We start from the raw sequence: 17,455 nt of genomic DNA, 5'->3' as shown, positions 1-17,455 counted from the left end.
GAGTCCTTGTTCAGCAGCTGCTCCTCCACTGACTCTGGACCTTTCTGGTTCTCAATGGCCCGTTGTATGGCATGTATTCCCAGGGGTTTCCCCATGTTTGAATGGTTCACACACGTCTGTGGGTGGGCATCTGCAGCTGGTGCATGGTGGGCCAATTGTGTCATTGTTTCTCTGTGTGGTGGTAGTTCTCAATTGAGAGGCGGTGGCCGGACTGAGGGCCAGTGCGCAACAGCGCTCGCTGCCGCGTGGCTCCCCCTGTGCCAGCAGCCCTCCCTCCGGGCGCCTACGAGGCAGGGAGTGAGCCAGCCGGAAGACTGGCGCTCCATGACACATAGAATTAAAGGTGCTTTCCAGTGCATCAATATCCCCTGCAACTGATTACATAATGGACACTTTTGTTTTCATCATATTATGTAATCTTCACAATGTCCTTGTGAGAGAATAGGTGTTATTTGCATTTCTACAGAGAAGTAACAGAGGCTTACACTGGTACACATAGGGGTTGTGATCCAAACTTCAGTTTTATCATAGTATTCCATCACTGCTATGGGCCAGATTCCATAGCAGGTGATGTTTCCTTGACCTGTAATGTTCTTCCTTTTTGGTCTGCTCATCCTTTATGGTGAGAAGGAATAAGCATTCATAGAGACCCTACTGTGGCAAACCCTACGTTAGTAGTTTTACATAAATTATCTAATTTAATGAGGCCCTATGAGAGGTATAAGAAAGTTGCATTAATCTGCCCAGGTTCAGTAATATGACCAAAAGTATGTAATTAAAATGTGATAGAGAAGGAACTTTATCTGACACCAACAATCACATGTACCCTTGTCAGTGGCTCCTTGCTAATGTCCTCTGAGCCATGTCAAATTCAGGGTTAGAAGTATCTGTGATTGTGAACAATTCTATTGCATGATGGTGAAATTGACCCAGCCTAGGAGGTTCTGGGAATGTCCTCACTCTTGCCAGTTCAGCACTTGTTCTGTGGATGGAGCCTATCAGATTTAGGATAACTGGAATTCTCAAACTGGGATGAACTAGAGATGTCTGCTGATCCTATGTCCCAAGACGTGGATTTCTGTTTAGCAGTCTAGACTACTCCCTGGCTTTCTGTTCATCTGTTAAATTATGTCATAAAGTTTCCTGTGTACAGAAAAGGGTGGGAGCTAGGAGAAGCGCAGCATGATTAAGTCCCAGTTTTCTTGGATCACATAGTCAAAAACTGCTGTTGTTCTGATCCACATTTTATTGTCCATTTCCTTCTTAGCATATAGAGAGCTGCCCCAGGTCATGAAAAATAATACGTTCCGTGAAGTGAAACATAACAGATATGACAAAGTAACTAAAAATAAAAGACATCAACAATCTTCTTTTATTAAAATGTTTAGCTGGATGCCTCAGAACGCTCATGAGGCCATCCTTGGACACCTGCACTGAACTGAACTGGGAGAGGAATATTTAGGACAGATGAGGAAGATATTTGGCACACTGAACAAAAGAGCTTCTTCAGGCTCAGGGAGTAGAATGAGAATTGGCATGATCATTTTGGAGAATACACAGAATCACACAGAAGTAGAGTTTTCACAGTACAATATATGTCAGGGGACTAGAAGGCTGATAAATAGCACTTGCATTTATAGGGAAAAGTGAGAACAAATCAGAGAATTCAAAGGAAAATAGAAAGTTAATTCAAGTAGGAAAGAGAAAAAATCGAAATAGGCTCCACTATTTGTAAATATAAAGGAAACAAGTGAAAACATAACAGAAATCAGTGTGATTTATAGGAATATAAAGTTACTTTTATAGCAAAGCCCTTTTCATTGCTAGGAAACTCCTGGCTCAGTACTAACTGTGGACAGTCCACCCCCTCACAGCTGTATTTAGTTGTTCTTTGCTTTTGGCTTGAAACTGGCATCCTGGAGAGGAATCCAGCACTGCCTCAGAGTTCTGCAAGATGGGCCAATGTTAGATATTGGAGTTCATCCTTTAATTTATTCTGCTGATTCACAGGGTAGAACAGTGACTGGGAGGACACATGTTAGAGTTTTGGCTATGAGAGATTAATAAGAAATTAAAGTGATTCCAACAACTTGAGGCAATTTGGAAACTCCCAGTCTCTTAGGATAAAACATATAATCCTATTTAGAAATTCCTGATGTGATCACAGATGTGAGAGTTGTGTTTCTCACATTACCCATTAATTAAGAAAGACATAATCCAAAGTTAATTAAGTAGTAATTTATTATAAAAGTTTTTATTTCATTAACCTTTCACAATATGAATAATAATATCCATCCATTCAACACAATAAAGCGATATTTTCCACTGGCTGCTGAAAACCAAGGAAATAACTCTGATCAAAGTAGCAACTCACTGTGGAGTGACCTACCACTGAAATAATTTATTGATTCCAGTAGATTTTTATATTGTGGGGTTAGTTGTTTTGTTAAGCTTGATGGAAAACAGATACAACCAGAGTAGAGGAAGTGAATATGTTTTGCACCTTCCTGACAATCAGAAATTCACTATGGTTTTTCTTTTCATAGGCTCACGCCCAAATCTGGCATCTCTACAATACTTCCTTCCGTCCAACTCAGGGAGGCCAGGTGTCCATTGCCCTAGGTTCCCACTGGATCAATCCTCGAAGAATGACTGACCACAATATCAAAGAATGTCAAAAATCTCTTGACTTTGTCCTAGGCTGGTTTGCCAAACCCATATTTATTGATGGTGATTATCCCAATAGCATGAAGAGTAACCTTTCATCTCTTCTGCCTGATTTTACTGAGTCTGAGAAAAAGTTTATCAAGGGGACAGCTGACTTTTTTTCACTGTCCTTTGGACCAACGTTGAGTTTTCAACTATTGGAGCCCCACATGAAGTTTCACCAACTAGAATCTCCCAGCCTGCGGCAACTCCTCTCCTGGATTGACCTGGAATATAATCATCCTCAAATATTTATTGTGGAAAATGGCTGGTTTGTCTCAGGGACCACTAAGAGAGATGATGCCAAATATATGTATTACCTGAAAAAGTTCATAATGGAAACCTTGAAAGGTAAGATTTTTGAGTAAAATTCTCATTCCCTGCCAAAATCCATTGGAAAAACAATCTTTAAGCTTATTTACATTGTACTATGTGAATTTATATTTTTAAACACAATGTAGAAATTCAGTTTGGCAATGGTATGAATGTACTTATGTAGCTCCTTTCTCATTTGGGGCTTTGAGGAGCCCAAGTTAATTTTTAAAACTCACTTGTAAAAAGAAACTGGATTAATGTTTGAAGTCACTTGACTTGCAGAGATACTAATCCAGATTTTTTGATTATATTAAATGTAATAGAAATCTAAGGATAGCTATCTCTCAGTACATGTTTTAAAGTTCTTATTGCTTTGTGTGAATGAAGCACTTTTTTTAAAAAAAAAGGACTACCTACACTATCTGGAGAAAATAATAGCTCATATTTTAAAATACTTTATTCATTTATTGCATCAGGCATAATTCTAGGTGTTTAGGATGAAAAGTAGAACGAGACACCTTCCTAGACCTGTAGAAGCCCACTGGGGAAAAATATATCACATCTCAAAAATCCAAATAAAATCCTATTGGAAATAAGCTTATTTGTGAAGGTACTTATTTGCAGAGATGTGGTTAGAGCCTTTTATCAATAAGAAGAATCAATGTCTCTGTCCCACAGGAAGAGTTATACATGCTACCCTCAGATGCTCTTGAATCATGCATGAGGTGAGTAGCCAGGATAGGGTCATGCCGCTCCTGTCGTCTCTTTTCTTTGCAGCCATCAGGCTGGATGGAGTTGACGTCATTGGGTACACAGCATGGTCCCTCATGGATGGTTTCGAGTGGCACAGAGGCTACAGCATCCGACGTGGGCTCTTCTACGTGGACTTTTTGAGCCAGGAGAAGAAGTTGTTGCCAAAGTCTTCAGCCTTGTTCTACCAAAAGCTGATAGAGAACAATGGCTTCCCTCCTTTACCTGAAAACCAACCCCTAGAAGGGACATTTCCCTGTGACTTTGCTTGGGGAGTTGTTGACAACTACGTTCAAGTAAGTCAGCTGACAAAACCAATCAGCAGTGTCACCAAGCCCTATTGCTAGTAAGTAGAGCTTCCTCATTAGGCTCTTGTCACGGCACACTGTCCCTCTCTGGGCCACACACAGAGCTCCTTGAGCACACAGAGTACACAACTGGCAAGGCTGCTCTTTCTCTCCAAAAATCACCCAGTCTTCCTCTTGTACTCTGAATTAAATCCAAAGGGAAAGAAATTGGCAATATTAAGAATGCTTTATACAAAAATGTATAAAAACATGAATATTTAAGATCAGACAATGCAGTTAAAAGATAAGAACACTCTTAATATTGTGGTTTTCAATCCTTCTTAAAGCAGCTGTGTTTTTCATCAAAAAAGGTATAACATGAAACTTAGCATGAGGCTGGAACATAGGCAAAGCCCTCCTAAAGCATAGTGGAGGACCCTAGACTTCCAGGAAATCTCAAGAAAGCTCCAGTGATTCTTTGCTAGGAATGTGCTTTTTAGCTATAGTCACTGAACTGGTATGGAAGTACTTCAAAATGATTAATCAATATGTATTGAGCATCTGTTATGTAGTAAGCCCTCAGTATTCTTTTAAATTTCCCTAGTTTTATAAGGGCTCATTTTTTAGGGGTTGACTACATACTTCAGTAAGCACTTACTGTATGCCTAGTGTGCATAAATCCCAATGTGGTTTACTAGGATCCCTTGGTTAAGGGCAGTGCAGGTAGGGGATGCAGCACCATGACTAACATGACCCCTGCCTGGAGCAAAGGCATCTGTTGAGAGGAGATGGTAGATATGCAGATAAAGTAACAAAGTGATGGAGTGAAGGAAGCATCCTGGCAGGCAGTAAGTGAACAGGGTGGGGAGGTGAGTGCTGTTGAATACAGTAGCAATTGAGACAGAGGCAAAGTTCAGCATCCGTAGTCTAGTAGTAAGATTTAACATGTTGGATTCTTATAGCCCGTTGATTAGTCTCATAATTCCCATCTTCAAAAGGAATATTTGGAAGAATGCTTGGATCTGAGGACAGGCATACTTGTTGGGATGAATCGTTATTTTTTTGTAAATATCAACTTGAAATCATTTTTTATAAGAAAATAAACCAACATTATCCTTAATACATTATTTGTTGGTTTAGATGATTATTAGGTCTTTTTCAGATCATGTAGTTCATATCAGTGGTGATTTGCATCCTTCCTTACCTTTAGAAGGCATCTGAGGAATGTTGATTTGGTGCTGTAGTTGGATCTAGAAATTCCCCTAAAAGCCCATGTCTATGCTTGGCACTGTTGGGAAGCAGAGCCTCTGAGGTGGGGCTGAGGTGGACCTGGTCTTCAGATCATTTGAGGTGTGCCCTGGACGGAAATAGTGGGCTCCCAGCTCCTTACCCCTGGTCCTTTTTTTTTTTTTTTTGGTATTTTTTCTGGTACTGGGAATCGAACTCACGACCTCATGCTTGCCAGACAGGCGCTGTGCTGCTGAGCTAAATCCCCAGCATCCCCCTCATCCTTTTTTTGTTCCCTGATGAGGAGGGGAGCAGTTTTGTTCCACCACACACTGCTTGCCATGATGTTCTCTCTCACCACAAGGCCTCAAAGCAAAGACCTCAGTTGGTCATGGATTAGAATCTCCAAATCTGAACTAAAATAAAACTTTTTTCTTTATATGTTGAGTATCTCAGGTATTTGCTATAGTGATAGAAAACTAACACAGTGAGGATATCTTAATGCACTAGATAGCCTTGTTAGCTCCATCTTGTTCATGTGGGGGCCAGTGGGTTGATATTTTCATCTCTGTTACTTCTCTCACCTTTCTCAGACCAGTGCTATTTGGAACTTCCTTGTCCTAATTTCTCTTATTAATGTGGGATCCACAGAGGAGCTCAAGGTGAAGGCTCTGAGGTGAAGGATATGTCACTGCACGATGGGCAAGCATAACCCAGACTCTTGTGTGTGATGAATAAAGAATTGAAAAGCATACACCCAGTGGCAAATGGAAAGCAGTTATGTTTATTGATGATCATGGGAAGGTGTGCTCAGGGCAAGGGCACACTAACAAAGACATGGCACAGAAAAATGGTGTTGGGGTGACAGGAAAAGCACTGCACAGATCATAGCACACAGCAGTGGCCAGACTCCAATAAATAAGGTTCTGGGATTTAAAACGTATGCATGGTAGCCCAGGTACTTCTCCATGAATCTCTAGGTGTGACTGAAGGAGTGATCCACGGGGTACTGAGTCATCGTAGGGACCCTCAACACACATAACTGTCCCAGAATTCACTCCTGTCTTAATTACATGCAGATTTATGAACTCTTAATGAGTCTGGAGTGGGGTGAAGGCATCCGAAGGCCAGGCTAGGAGATCCAACGTGTGCTCTCACCTAGTACCTCAGCCATCTCCTAAGTTCTTGTTACTTTATTTTTTAATCTCTCTTAGGACATGGAAGGAGGAACGGCCATAGGGTTCTGTTTAAAATTAAATAGGTGTGTGGGGGGGGAGAGAATGACTTTCTCTGTTCCATTGTTTCTAACTGTACTAGATATAGAGCTGGTGAGAGACAAGGATAGAAAGATGAAGGAAGGAAGACGCCTCTCACAGCGTCTACCGCCTCCTGTTATTGGTGCTAGGGGTGGATTCCATATAGCCTGGTTCTTGTTCTACCTCTATACCTCTTCCCACTCCCTATAGGCTTGGTGCCTTGTCACTGAAGGGCTCAAGCTCTTCCTGATCTCCAGTCACAGCCCAAGTCTGGCAGGTAATTCCCAAGTCAGCCCTGGGCATGCGGGGAAGTCTTCAGCCAGCAGTGTGTGGAGTGTGGGGGCACAGGGAGGACGGGTGAGTGGGACAGCATTTTACTCCTGCCCTGTTCCCCATGCAAGAGCTGCAACTTTGCTTTGGGGAATAGTAGGCGCTGAGAAGGTGTTAAAGGCATATCACATGTCCTTAAGCCAGAAGAGAAACTTTTCAGAAGAAAAAAGCACGGCAGTGGATAAACAGGGAGATGAGGCGGGTAGAATTCCTTTGTGACACCCTAGAAACAGTTGTTTTACAATTATTACATGGCCAGCATCCCTGTCTCTTCACCTGTCCCAGCTTCTCCACTTCCTTCTCTGGAGAACCCAACACAAAATAGTCTCCTTCTCATCCACAGTAGCTGCGAACTTCTCCACGAGCTCTCTGGTAGGACCTGCCTGCAATTGCCATTTTCCTTTTTTCTAGTTTGCACTTCGGGCTTTGCGTTATGTTGGCAGATTCCCTCCTAAGCTAACTCCCTGATTGACACAGAAGAGGGATATTTGTTCTCACCATTCTGAGGTGTGTGTGTGTGTATGTGTATATTTCACTGGTAGGCAGAGTTCTGCACTTCTAGAATGTTCTATTAAAGTTCTTGAGAAGTGATTTTTAAACCATCAAAATTCATCTTTTTCTTCCTGGTTAGCATTTCAAACTCTCAATATTTGAGGCATACATTTTACCTTGAAACACTAAAAAATAATATTTCACTCATCATAAGACCTGTCTGAAGTCTGACCTTGGGCTCATTCACATGGATTGTCACTTTACTTGGATCCAGTTTCCTAATTGGACAGTCTGTTTTCCCATAACCACTGCTATGCATATGTGCATAGCTAATAGAAGTACAGAATGTTCTACATGCTGAGGACACAGAGCTTCTTTGACTTTGGTCCCTATTAGGAGAAAGTCTCTTCCATCACATACTAAATACATGCTTTATGCTCATTCCTTTACAAAGGTCCAATTTTATTATTTCAGTTTTCAGTAAAATCTGAGTCAACAAATTAATGGAGGTGAGATGGAATTTTGTTTAAGCACTCGTTTCTGAATGTCCCATATTTTTAAGACACTGATTTTTCCCTCAGAATTTATATCTTGGTCTCTCCTACTTCTTTTCAGATAGCCTGGATAAAACCTATTGTTTTGGAATGATTCTGGTAGAGAGTTAGTAATTTAGTCAACTCAGAGCTTTGTAAAAATAATCCAAAAAGTTCCTTCAAGCTCTGACCACTTTTAGTTCAAAAGAGCATGTGAATATTCTCTCACAAAGCTGTAGAGACATGATTTGTGGGGATATCACACTGGAAAGACCCCTGACAGAATTCTCACAACATTAGGGGAAATGTATGCATGGGTGATCTATAAGGCAGAATGCTCAGAAAAGCCATTTCCCTCTGATACGCCATTCTTTATTACTTTCTCTTATAAACACAGCACTTGCTCCTCCCACGAATGAGCAGTTCATTTACAACACACCAGTAAAATTTGGCCAAACCTGGGCAAGAGCTTCAAAACCAGGTGATTAAAATGGCTAGAGGAACACACCTGTTCTAATAAGGTTATTTTGGAGGAGACACCGGTTTAGGTTGTGGGACTTCAAGGTGGACTTGTTTGTGTAAAAGACATGGAAGGAGGATTTTGTGAATTTGCTTTAGCAATTTGCCCACCTTTCCTATAAACCTATTGTCATTTTGGAGGCTTATCCTTCATGTATGATTGAGAACTGTTATGTCAATATCATGACAAAAAGTAGTTCAGAAAACTGAAGAAAAGCTATATTTACAAACATCCCTCTGGGAGAATGGCAATACTGATTTTTCCCCCATATTCTCTCTCAGACTTTCTACCATCAGATTGAATTTGTTAAATTCTATCATTGACACTAACACCAATGAAAGGGAGCAGTTATGTTTATTTAGCACCTAGAGCCAATCTCAGTACAGAATGTGATTTTAAGAAGCACAGTTTAGTTAGAATTACTCTTTGACTTCAGCTTACTCAGTTTTTAACCTCTTTTGTGCCTACTCCTTTTTTGTTTTTTTGTTTGTTTGTTTGTTTTTCTCCGGTACTGGGAATCAAACTCATGACCTGGTGCTTGCCAGGCAGGCACTGTGCCGCTGAGCTAAATCCCCAGCACCCGCCCCCCCCCCCAGTCCTTTTTTGAACAAATCTAGTTTTGTTTTTTAAAAAGGCTCATGCCATTAGTGATTTCTCACATTAAAAGAAAAAATATAAAAAGTACTCCATTTGCGTAATCCAGATTGCCCGTGTGTGCAGATATCACTAGTGTTTATCACTGGAAGCGACCAAAGTCAGATTGTTTTTTAATATTAACGTAACAGTTGAAGAGATGGAGAAAACTGTAGTTAGTACAAATGGGCATTTAAAAAAAAAAAAAAAAAAGCGGAAGGTTTTCTTCCTTAGCAACATTTATAAAAACTGGTTTAAATTTTCAGCTAGACAAGAGCCTAATTTTGCTCACAATGTTTGCTAGCTTTGTTGCAAAGATTGCAGTAACTTGCATTTTTCAGGACAGCGCAGTGAAGCTTGCCTTTACTCTTTGTAGGTAGATACCACTCTGTCTCAGTTTACTGACCCCAACATTTACCTATGGGACGTCCATCACAGCAAGAGGCTTATTAAAGTGGACGGGGTTGTGGCCAAGAAGAGGAAATCCTACTGCGTTGATTTTGCTGCCATCCGGCCCCAGGTCGCCCTACTGCAGGAAATGCACGTCACACATTTTCACTTCTCCCTGGACTGGGCTTTAATCCTCCCCCTGGGGAACCAGTCCCAGCTGAACGGCACAGTCCTGCATTACTACCGCTGTGTGGTCAGTGAGCTGGTCCACGCCAACATCACACCCGTGGTGGCCCTGTGGCAGCCTGTGGCCCCCCACCAAGGCCTACCTAGTCCCTTGGCCAAGCAGGGTGCGTGGGAGAACCCGCGCACAGCCCTGGCCTTTGCAGAGTACGCCAGACTCTGCTTTGAGGAGCTGGGCCACCTCGTCAAGTTCTGGATCACGATGAACGAGCCGTACACGCGCAACCTGACCTACCGCGCAGGGCATCACCTTCTGAAGGCTCATGCGCTGGCTTGGCGCATGTACGATGAGACGTTTAGACCCAGCCAGAAAGGTAAAATATCCATAGCCTTGCAGGCTGATTGGATAGAACCAGCCTGCCCTTTCTCCCAAAAAGACAAGGAAGTCGCGGAGAGAGTGTTGGAATTTGACGTTGGCTGGCTGGCGGAGCCCATTTTTGGCTCTGGGGATTACCCACACGTGATGAGGGACTGGCTGAACCAAAGAAGCAATTTTCTTCTCCCTTATTTCACTGAAGAAGAAAAAAAGTTAATCCAAGGCTCCTTTGACTTTCTAGCTGTAAGCCATTACACCACCATCCTTGTAGACTGGGAAAAAGAAGATCCCTTAAAATACAACGACTACCTAGAAGTGCAGGAAATGACCGACATCACTTGGCTCAACTCCCCCAGCCAGGTGGCGGTGGTGCCATGGGGGCTGCGCAGAGTCTTGAGCTGGCTGAGGGTGAAGTATGGAGACCTCCCCATGTATATAATCGCCAACGGGATCGATGATGATCCACAGGAGGAACAAGACAAGTTGAGGATGTACTATCTGCAGAATTATATAAATGAAGCTCTAAAAGGTAAGTGGTCCCCGAAAGTACAATGGTCGATGGCCGTGTCACCAGGGGTCATGGTATGTGATGGAAACCCTGCAACAGGGACCGCTGTTACCCTCAAGGAAAGGCTAGCCATTCCTGGCCACTCAGAAGCAATCAAAGAGATAGCCAGTCTTCTCAGGACTGAAAGAGTTTAGGGCAAAGTAGAAGACTAAAAATCCCTAGCAGCTGTTGCAGTCTGCCAAAGTACAGATTCTCCAGTTTTCCAACTCAGATGGATCCACAGCCACCTTAACTGCTTTATGTACATAAATACTTAAACCAAGTGCATTATAGTGGGTTTAATTATATAGCCAGCTGTCTGACGGAGCTCCATATTTTTCTTGATATTTGCCTATTTGTCATTGCATAAAAGAAGGCTTTTCTAATTAAATCTAATTGAATCTGAAGCTTTATAAAATGGTATTGAAGTTTTCCCTGATGCACCCAGGCTATGTACAGGAATGTCTTGTATATAAAATATTTTAGTAACTCCTGCCCTTTCTTTTTTCCAGCCTACGTACTGGATGGTATCAATCTACGTGGATACTTTGCTTATTCACTTAATGATCGTTCAGCTCCAAAGTTTGGCTTCTATCGTTATGCTGCAAACCAGTTTGAGCCCAAACCATCTATGCAACTTTACAGGAAAATTATCGATAACAATGGTTTCCTGGGCCCTGAAACTCTGGGAAGCTTTTGTCCAGAAGAATATACCGTGTGCACTGAATGCAGCTTTTTTCACACGCAAAAGTCTTTACTGGTTTTCATTGCTGTTCTACTGCTTGCTTTTATTGTTTCCCTTTCGCTTATATTTTACTACTCTAAGAAAGACCGAAGAAGTTACAAATAGCCTGAACGTTCTCCCTCATTTGTTTTGAGATCATTATGTGCACACATCAGCTGTGAACCATGTGCACCTCTCAGTGTTGTGAAACTAAATTTCATACATTTGGCCTCCGGAAAACCTTTGTGAGGCATATGGCGGAGGTTTTGAAATGGGTGTAGTTTACTGTAAAGCACTGAAAAGGAGAATATTGTCTGTATTTCTTCTCCTTTTTTGTTGATTAAGAAAATGACAGGTGTCAAAATTTCTATAACCTTCTGCAGGGAAAGTGTGAAAAATGGTAACCTTTGTACAGAAATGTGAATGACAAGATTAGGAATACAGTGGCCCCTTGAGTTTCAACCCGCCTGACACATGAACACCTTGAGTTATGACCAGAATTTTAGTTTTAGCTTATGACCAAAGTCACGAGTTAGGACCTGAGTGCTGGCCGCTTGTGCTTCCAGATGTTCTCAGACAGAGTGAACCATTAAAGAGCTCTGGAAGGAACATCACAGCATCCTTTCCCGAGTGGGGCTCATTGAGAAATCCTGGGCCAGTGCCTCTCCAAGGATGCTGAGAGCTGCCTGGGTACAGGGGAGAGATTGGCAGGCTGTGTGGAGGAGCCTGAGTCTCCAACTGGCAGCTTTAGTTACACCCAGCCCTCGGGAATGAATGGAGTTCATAAGTCAAGGTTCCACTCTGTTTTTATCTGTCCTTATTTTCAAATTGCAAGCATTAGAATAAAAGGTTAAGTGCCAAGTCTCAACTGCCGGGATGGTGCCTGATGGCAATGCCCCTTTCTAACTCAGTTTCCTAGGAAGACAGTGGCAGGACACACAAACAGGAGAGACAGCAAAGTGGCCCTAGGCTGGGACGTTCCTTTTAACAGCTATATTTCTGTTGAATGCTGCTAATATTATTTTACCTGATTAATGGTATACTTAACAAAGTGTGCAGGTTTTTATTTTGTTTCTATGAAGTTTTGAAGCACTTTCTAAACCTTAGTTCCTGGGGGTGGGTGTGTGCATAGGAGATTCTCACTGAATGTTTTCCAAACAAAGAAAGACAGACAGAAGAAAAGAAGAAGAAAGAAGACATGATTCATAAGAGGATGGGTTCTTCAGGAAGTATGAGGCAGTTATGAAATGCAGCGTAGTGCACTGGCTTGAGGTAGAGAAAAGAAGGAAGAAATGTTTATGATGAGCAACATTATGATTAATTTGATTACACATCCTTTGTTTTGAGCAGACCTTGGAATGAATGAGATGACCTTTCCTGAGAAAATAAGGATAAAATAATAACTCATCCTGTAAAGAGTGATTCCATTTTTTTGTACTTCAGACTATGCCATAAATTTTCTGAATTGATAGTTTTAAAACTGATTTTCGAAAGCAGTCAGGTCTGATAACACTGGAAGCCTTGCTTTTGTGATCTCTGAGATTCATTCTGTACTTTTGCATATGTGGAAGTAGCTTTGAACTAGTTTTTAGTTGAACTTTTACACGGAAACATGCCACTGATTTCAATAGAAAGGGCTAACGAAGTCTACTCTTTTAATGCCCTTTAAATAAGTCTTGCTGATCTTTAGACAGGGGAAGTCTCTCTATTACACTGGAGTTGTTTTATAGACAAGTCAATATTGTATCAGGGATGATAAGCCAATCATAATAGTCATAAATAACCTTGCTGACACAGGGTCATAGTGTATGATAAAATATTGTACTGTATTATATATCATCTGGAGAGGTGGTATGATTTTTTTCCATGAAAGATGAGCTTTTAGTGGTATTCTTTGTAAAACTAGACTAATTACTAAAATCAGACACTAGAAATACAATCGTTTATTTTATGTATATATTTTTCTGAATGTAAGAGTAATATATGTTAATTGTAAAAAACTAAAAAATAGAAACTATATGTAAAGAAAAAAATAAAAAAGTATAATTTTACAATCCAAAGGTAGTGATGATTAATGTTTCCTATGTATTGTTTTTTACAAAGAGTGAGACCATATTATGTTTTTTGTTTTTTTTCTGGTACCGGGAACCGAACTCACGACCTTGAGCTTGCCAGGCAGGTGCTGTGCAGCTGAGCTAAATCCCCAGCCCTATATTACGTATTGTTATGGTTTGTGTCTAGATGTACCCCTAAAGCTTCATGCAGTAATGGGGAATTGCTTTTCAAAGGTGGTTGAATCTAGAGTTTGTGACTGATTTATGGTCCAATGCTGGGATTAAGGATTTGAGTGCTACACTTGCCCTAGAGCAGGTAGACTGCACACAATATAAGGGACACAGTCTTCTTGCTCTCTTGTTGCTTTTGCTGTCTCCTGCCACCATGAAGTTACCCCTCTGCTGTACGCCACCCTGCCTTGAAGCCAGCGATCATGGACTGCAACCTCTGCAAACAGTGAGCTAGATAAGTCTTTCCCTGTTTAACTTTGGGTGTTGGGTATTTTGTCTCAGCAAGGAGGGAAAATTAACTAAGACACATATAGTTACCTAGCTTTAATAATTATTATGTAAATTTCTTTAATCATTAGTCTCAAAAACATGCTTTTTAATAGTTGTAGAGAATTCTACTTTCTGGAAAATACCATAACTTATTTAATAATTCCTATTTCTTGGGCTTGTTTCTTATTAACTATTGCTAAATAATGAATTTGCTTCAAAGTAATTTTCTTGCACCAGGTAGATGGTGGCATACCATGCAATCCCAGCACACTGGGAAGCTGAGGTAAGAGGATCGGAAGTTGGAGGCCAGATGGTTTCAAGTGGTTTGAAACCATTTAGCAAGATGGTTTCAAAAACAAAGAAACTAAAAAGGACTGGAGGTATAGCTCAGTGGGAAGGTGGGAAGGTGGGAAGGTGCCTGGGCTAGTCCATGCAGGTGAGCTGAGAGAGAATTTCAGGCACTGAAAGCAAATACAGGAAGAGCTGAAAGGACAAGACGGACATGACATTTGAAGATGATTCAACTCAATTATTTTGAGAGCCTGATGTTAACTTTGAGTCTCAGGAGACCTTCGGGGGCTGGGTGAAAAGAGAGAGAGGGTGCCTTTCAGATGAGGCCTGGGAACTCAGAGGCAGGCAGGGAGCAGCTGCAAGAAGCATCTGTCTGGTCTAGTGGGGCTGTCTCAGCTGGGTTTTTTTTTTGGTCTACTTGAATAGCACACCTTGGGGATTTATAGAGAACAGAGTTTTATTCAGCTCACATTTTTTAGAGTGGGAAGCCAATATCAAGGTGCTCATCTGGGGAGGGTTTTCTTACTTCATCAAAACATGGTGGGAGACGGCCAGCTTGCCAGCATAGGTCTCTCTTCTTACTCGAAGGCTGATAATTTCATCATGGGAGCCCCACCCGCCTGACCTCATCTAACTGATTACCTCTCAGCCTGACCTCCAAGTATCATTAACACATGACTTTGGGGATAAAGTTTCCAGCATATGAATTCCTGGTTCACACTCAAACCATAACAGGGAAGAGGCACTCTTTTCTTTTTCTTTTTAAGTTCAGGGCTGGGGGTTGAACCCAGGACTTCCCATAGGAGGCACTCTGCCATTGAACTCTTTTTTTTTTTTTTTTTTTTTGAGTACTAGGAATTGAACCCAGGGCCTTCACACTGAGGTACATCCCCAGCCCTTTTGCATTTTTTGAGACAGTTTCTCACTAAGTCATTGAACTGTCCAGGCTAGGGTCAAACTTACAATCTTCCAGCCTCAGCCTCCTGGAGTGTTGGGATTATAGGCGTGCACTGCTACACCTGCATCCACTTTCATTTCCTATCTGGCTTGTTAGAGCACTGCATACTTTCTACTCCAGTCCTCTGCTTTGAGCCTTTGGTCTTTCTTCCTGATATATATATATGATACAGATATCTTTCTCCTAGAACCCCTCTACCTCTAATTAAATTGTGGCATCAAATTTTATAGGGGATTTAAATGGTAAATTTGTAGTTCCTAGAGGCCTTGAGGCTATTTCCCACCATAACTGTAATTGCCCTATGTTGACAACTCATTCCTTTGACCAAAGTAGACGCTCAGTTCATTTTGCCCTGATTTGGAGGGATGGGTTTTCAGGTCCATTAGGGACATTTAGCATTTTATTTTTTTTTTTTTTTTTAGTTTTTACTTTTACAGACAAAAATTAGAATCCACTAAAGCCTTGGAAGCTTTTCTTTATATTACTTGTAACAGTGCTATCCAACAGAGATATAGCGTAAGCTGTATATTTAATTTTAAATTTCTACTAGTCATATTAAAAATAAATTTTATTAATTTTGTTAAAATTTAATTTCCCCAATATTCTCAAAAATCAGAATTTCAACCTGTCATTAATATAAACTTACTGAGATATTTTACGTTTTGTGGGCTGCACCCTAGAAATCACATTTTACACGTGTAGCACATTAAATACTCAATTATCACATGTGGCTAATAGCTACGGTACTGAGTACCACAGCACATTAAGTAGATTCATAGTGTAACTAAGCTGTCCAAAATATTTAACACAGTACAAGAATAAATTTTTTTCAAGGAGTCTTTTAAGCTTAATAATATATAAGCTTAAAAATGCAACAATCTATAGAAATAACTGACATGTAACTTTACAACTGAGTTAAACTATTGGTTAAAGCAAATATTTTAAAAAGGTCTGTGTGCAAGGAGAAATTTTGGTAACTTAATTTCTGAATGTCATACTAATTCAGGTAGAATTAAACTGCTTTGCTTTTCATGTATCTATAAATTTAATATTTTTTCTCAAATTGTCTTATTTTGAACTAATAGAGTAATGGTACTGTTCTATAGAAGCTCCATTTTATATTTCATGTTGAGCAATGCTGCTGGAAATTTCTCTTTGAGAAGGAAAATATTAATTTGGGTGACTTTGATTATCCGTGATGTGCAGAAAGCAGAGGCCAAGTCTTTTCTCTTTTTCCCCCAGATGCTTAATACATTGTCATATACATAATCCATTAAAATGTCAGTTCATTGAATAAATGAATGAAAGGATAAATGAATACACAGCATTAGATCTTTGCCTTTACCTATGTCCAGAGAATGGATAGGGACCAGCTATCAATTAGAAACTTAGCTCAACCTTATATATTAAGAGGGGAAAGAGATGTGCTTACTCACACTAACCTTTGATAACCTCTCTTTCTAGGTAGGTACATAGTGAAATTAACAGCTACCCTAAGTTGTAATTCTTAGACTAATCACTAAGTGAGAGGATTATAATGCTTTTCTACAAGATTATTATTATTATTTTTGAGACAGAGTCTCGCTATGCAGTTCAGGCTGGCCTTGAGCTCACTTTGTAGCCTAGGCTGGTCTTGAACTTGCAATGATCCTCCTGCCTCAGCCTCCTGTATGCTGGGATTACACGCGTGCATCACCATGCCTCGCTTTTTCTACATTATTTACGCAGTCTCTCAACTGGTTAGTCATGTGTCTGTTTCTAGTGAGATTTTTTTTTATTTGCAAATAACAGAGGGCTCATCTTGTAGGGGAACTCTTCATGTCACCCCCAAACACTTACAATTTCCTAGAGTATGTAACTTTTCTCCAGATTCATTGCATTGTTTCATTTTTATGCCATTAAATATTGTTGGATTTTTTATTGATTGCAGAATTTCCTACAGTATTTAATTTCACATATTTCTGGCAAATTGTTTGAAATTAAGGATTAAGAGACAAGAAAAACCACAAGGAAGCCTGAGTGAAGGGTGGAAATGTAACTAATGAATGTGGTAAGATACTTAAAATAAAGCAAAATTTCATTTCATAACTTGTTGACTGACATTTAAGCCCTTCCCTCACTTTTTGATCCAGTATGTTACAGAAGAAAAGAATGTGAACTTACACACTGAGAGAGAAGGGCATAGGGAAAATAATCAGCAAGACTTAGGTTCAAAATTACAACAAAACTACATGTTTTTGCATAGCCCAACCCTGCATGTTCTCAATGTCCTCATCTTTGAATTAGGAGTAATGGTGTCTACCTTAGCACAGTGCTGAACACAGATCCGTATTCCATAAATAATGCACCTATCCCAGACATTTTTTTCAGATGAATTCCCAC

The 17,455-nt window shown here is 40.5% G+C and overlaps 1 protein-coding gene across 1 annotated transcript in view; it reads left to right on the top strand.

The window, feature by feature from the left end:
- Kl (klotho) overlaps positions 1 to 13,329 on the top strand; it is a gene marked incomplete at its 5' end in the record, with an annotated part of 50,303 nt that extends 36,974 nt beyond the window's left edge. Inside the window, 4 exon segments of the mRNA XM_013515718.1 lie at positions 2,547 to 3,057; positions 3,799 to 4,067; positions 9,426 to 10,527; positions 11,058 to 13,329. Coding sequence (XP_013371172.1) covers positions 2,547 to 3,057; positions 3,799 to 4,067; positions 9,426 to 10,527; positions 11,058 to 11,395 — 2,220 coding nt within the window.
- Positions 13,330 to 17,455: the final 4,126 nt, after the last annotated feature.

The sequence above is a fragment of the Chinchilla lanigera genome, unplaced genomic scaffold (assembly GCF_000276665.1).
Source record: "Chinchilla lanigera isolate Chin_1 unplaced genomic scaffold, ChiLan1.0 scaffold00030, whole genome shotgun sequence".
Lineage (NCBI taxonomy): Eukaryota > Metazoa > Chordata > Mammalia > Rodentia > Chinchillidae > Chinchilla > Chinchilla lanigera.
This window is presented reverse-complemented; position numbering and strand designations above follow the sequence as displayed.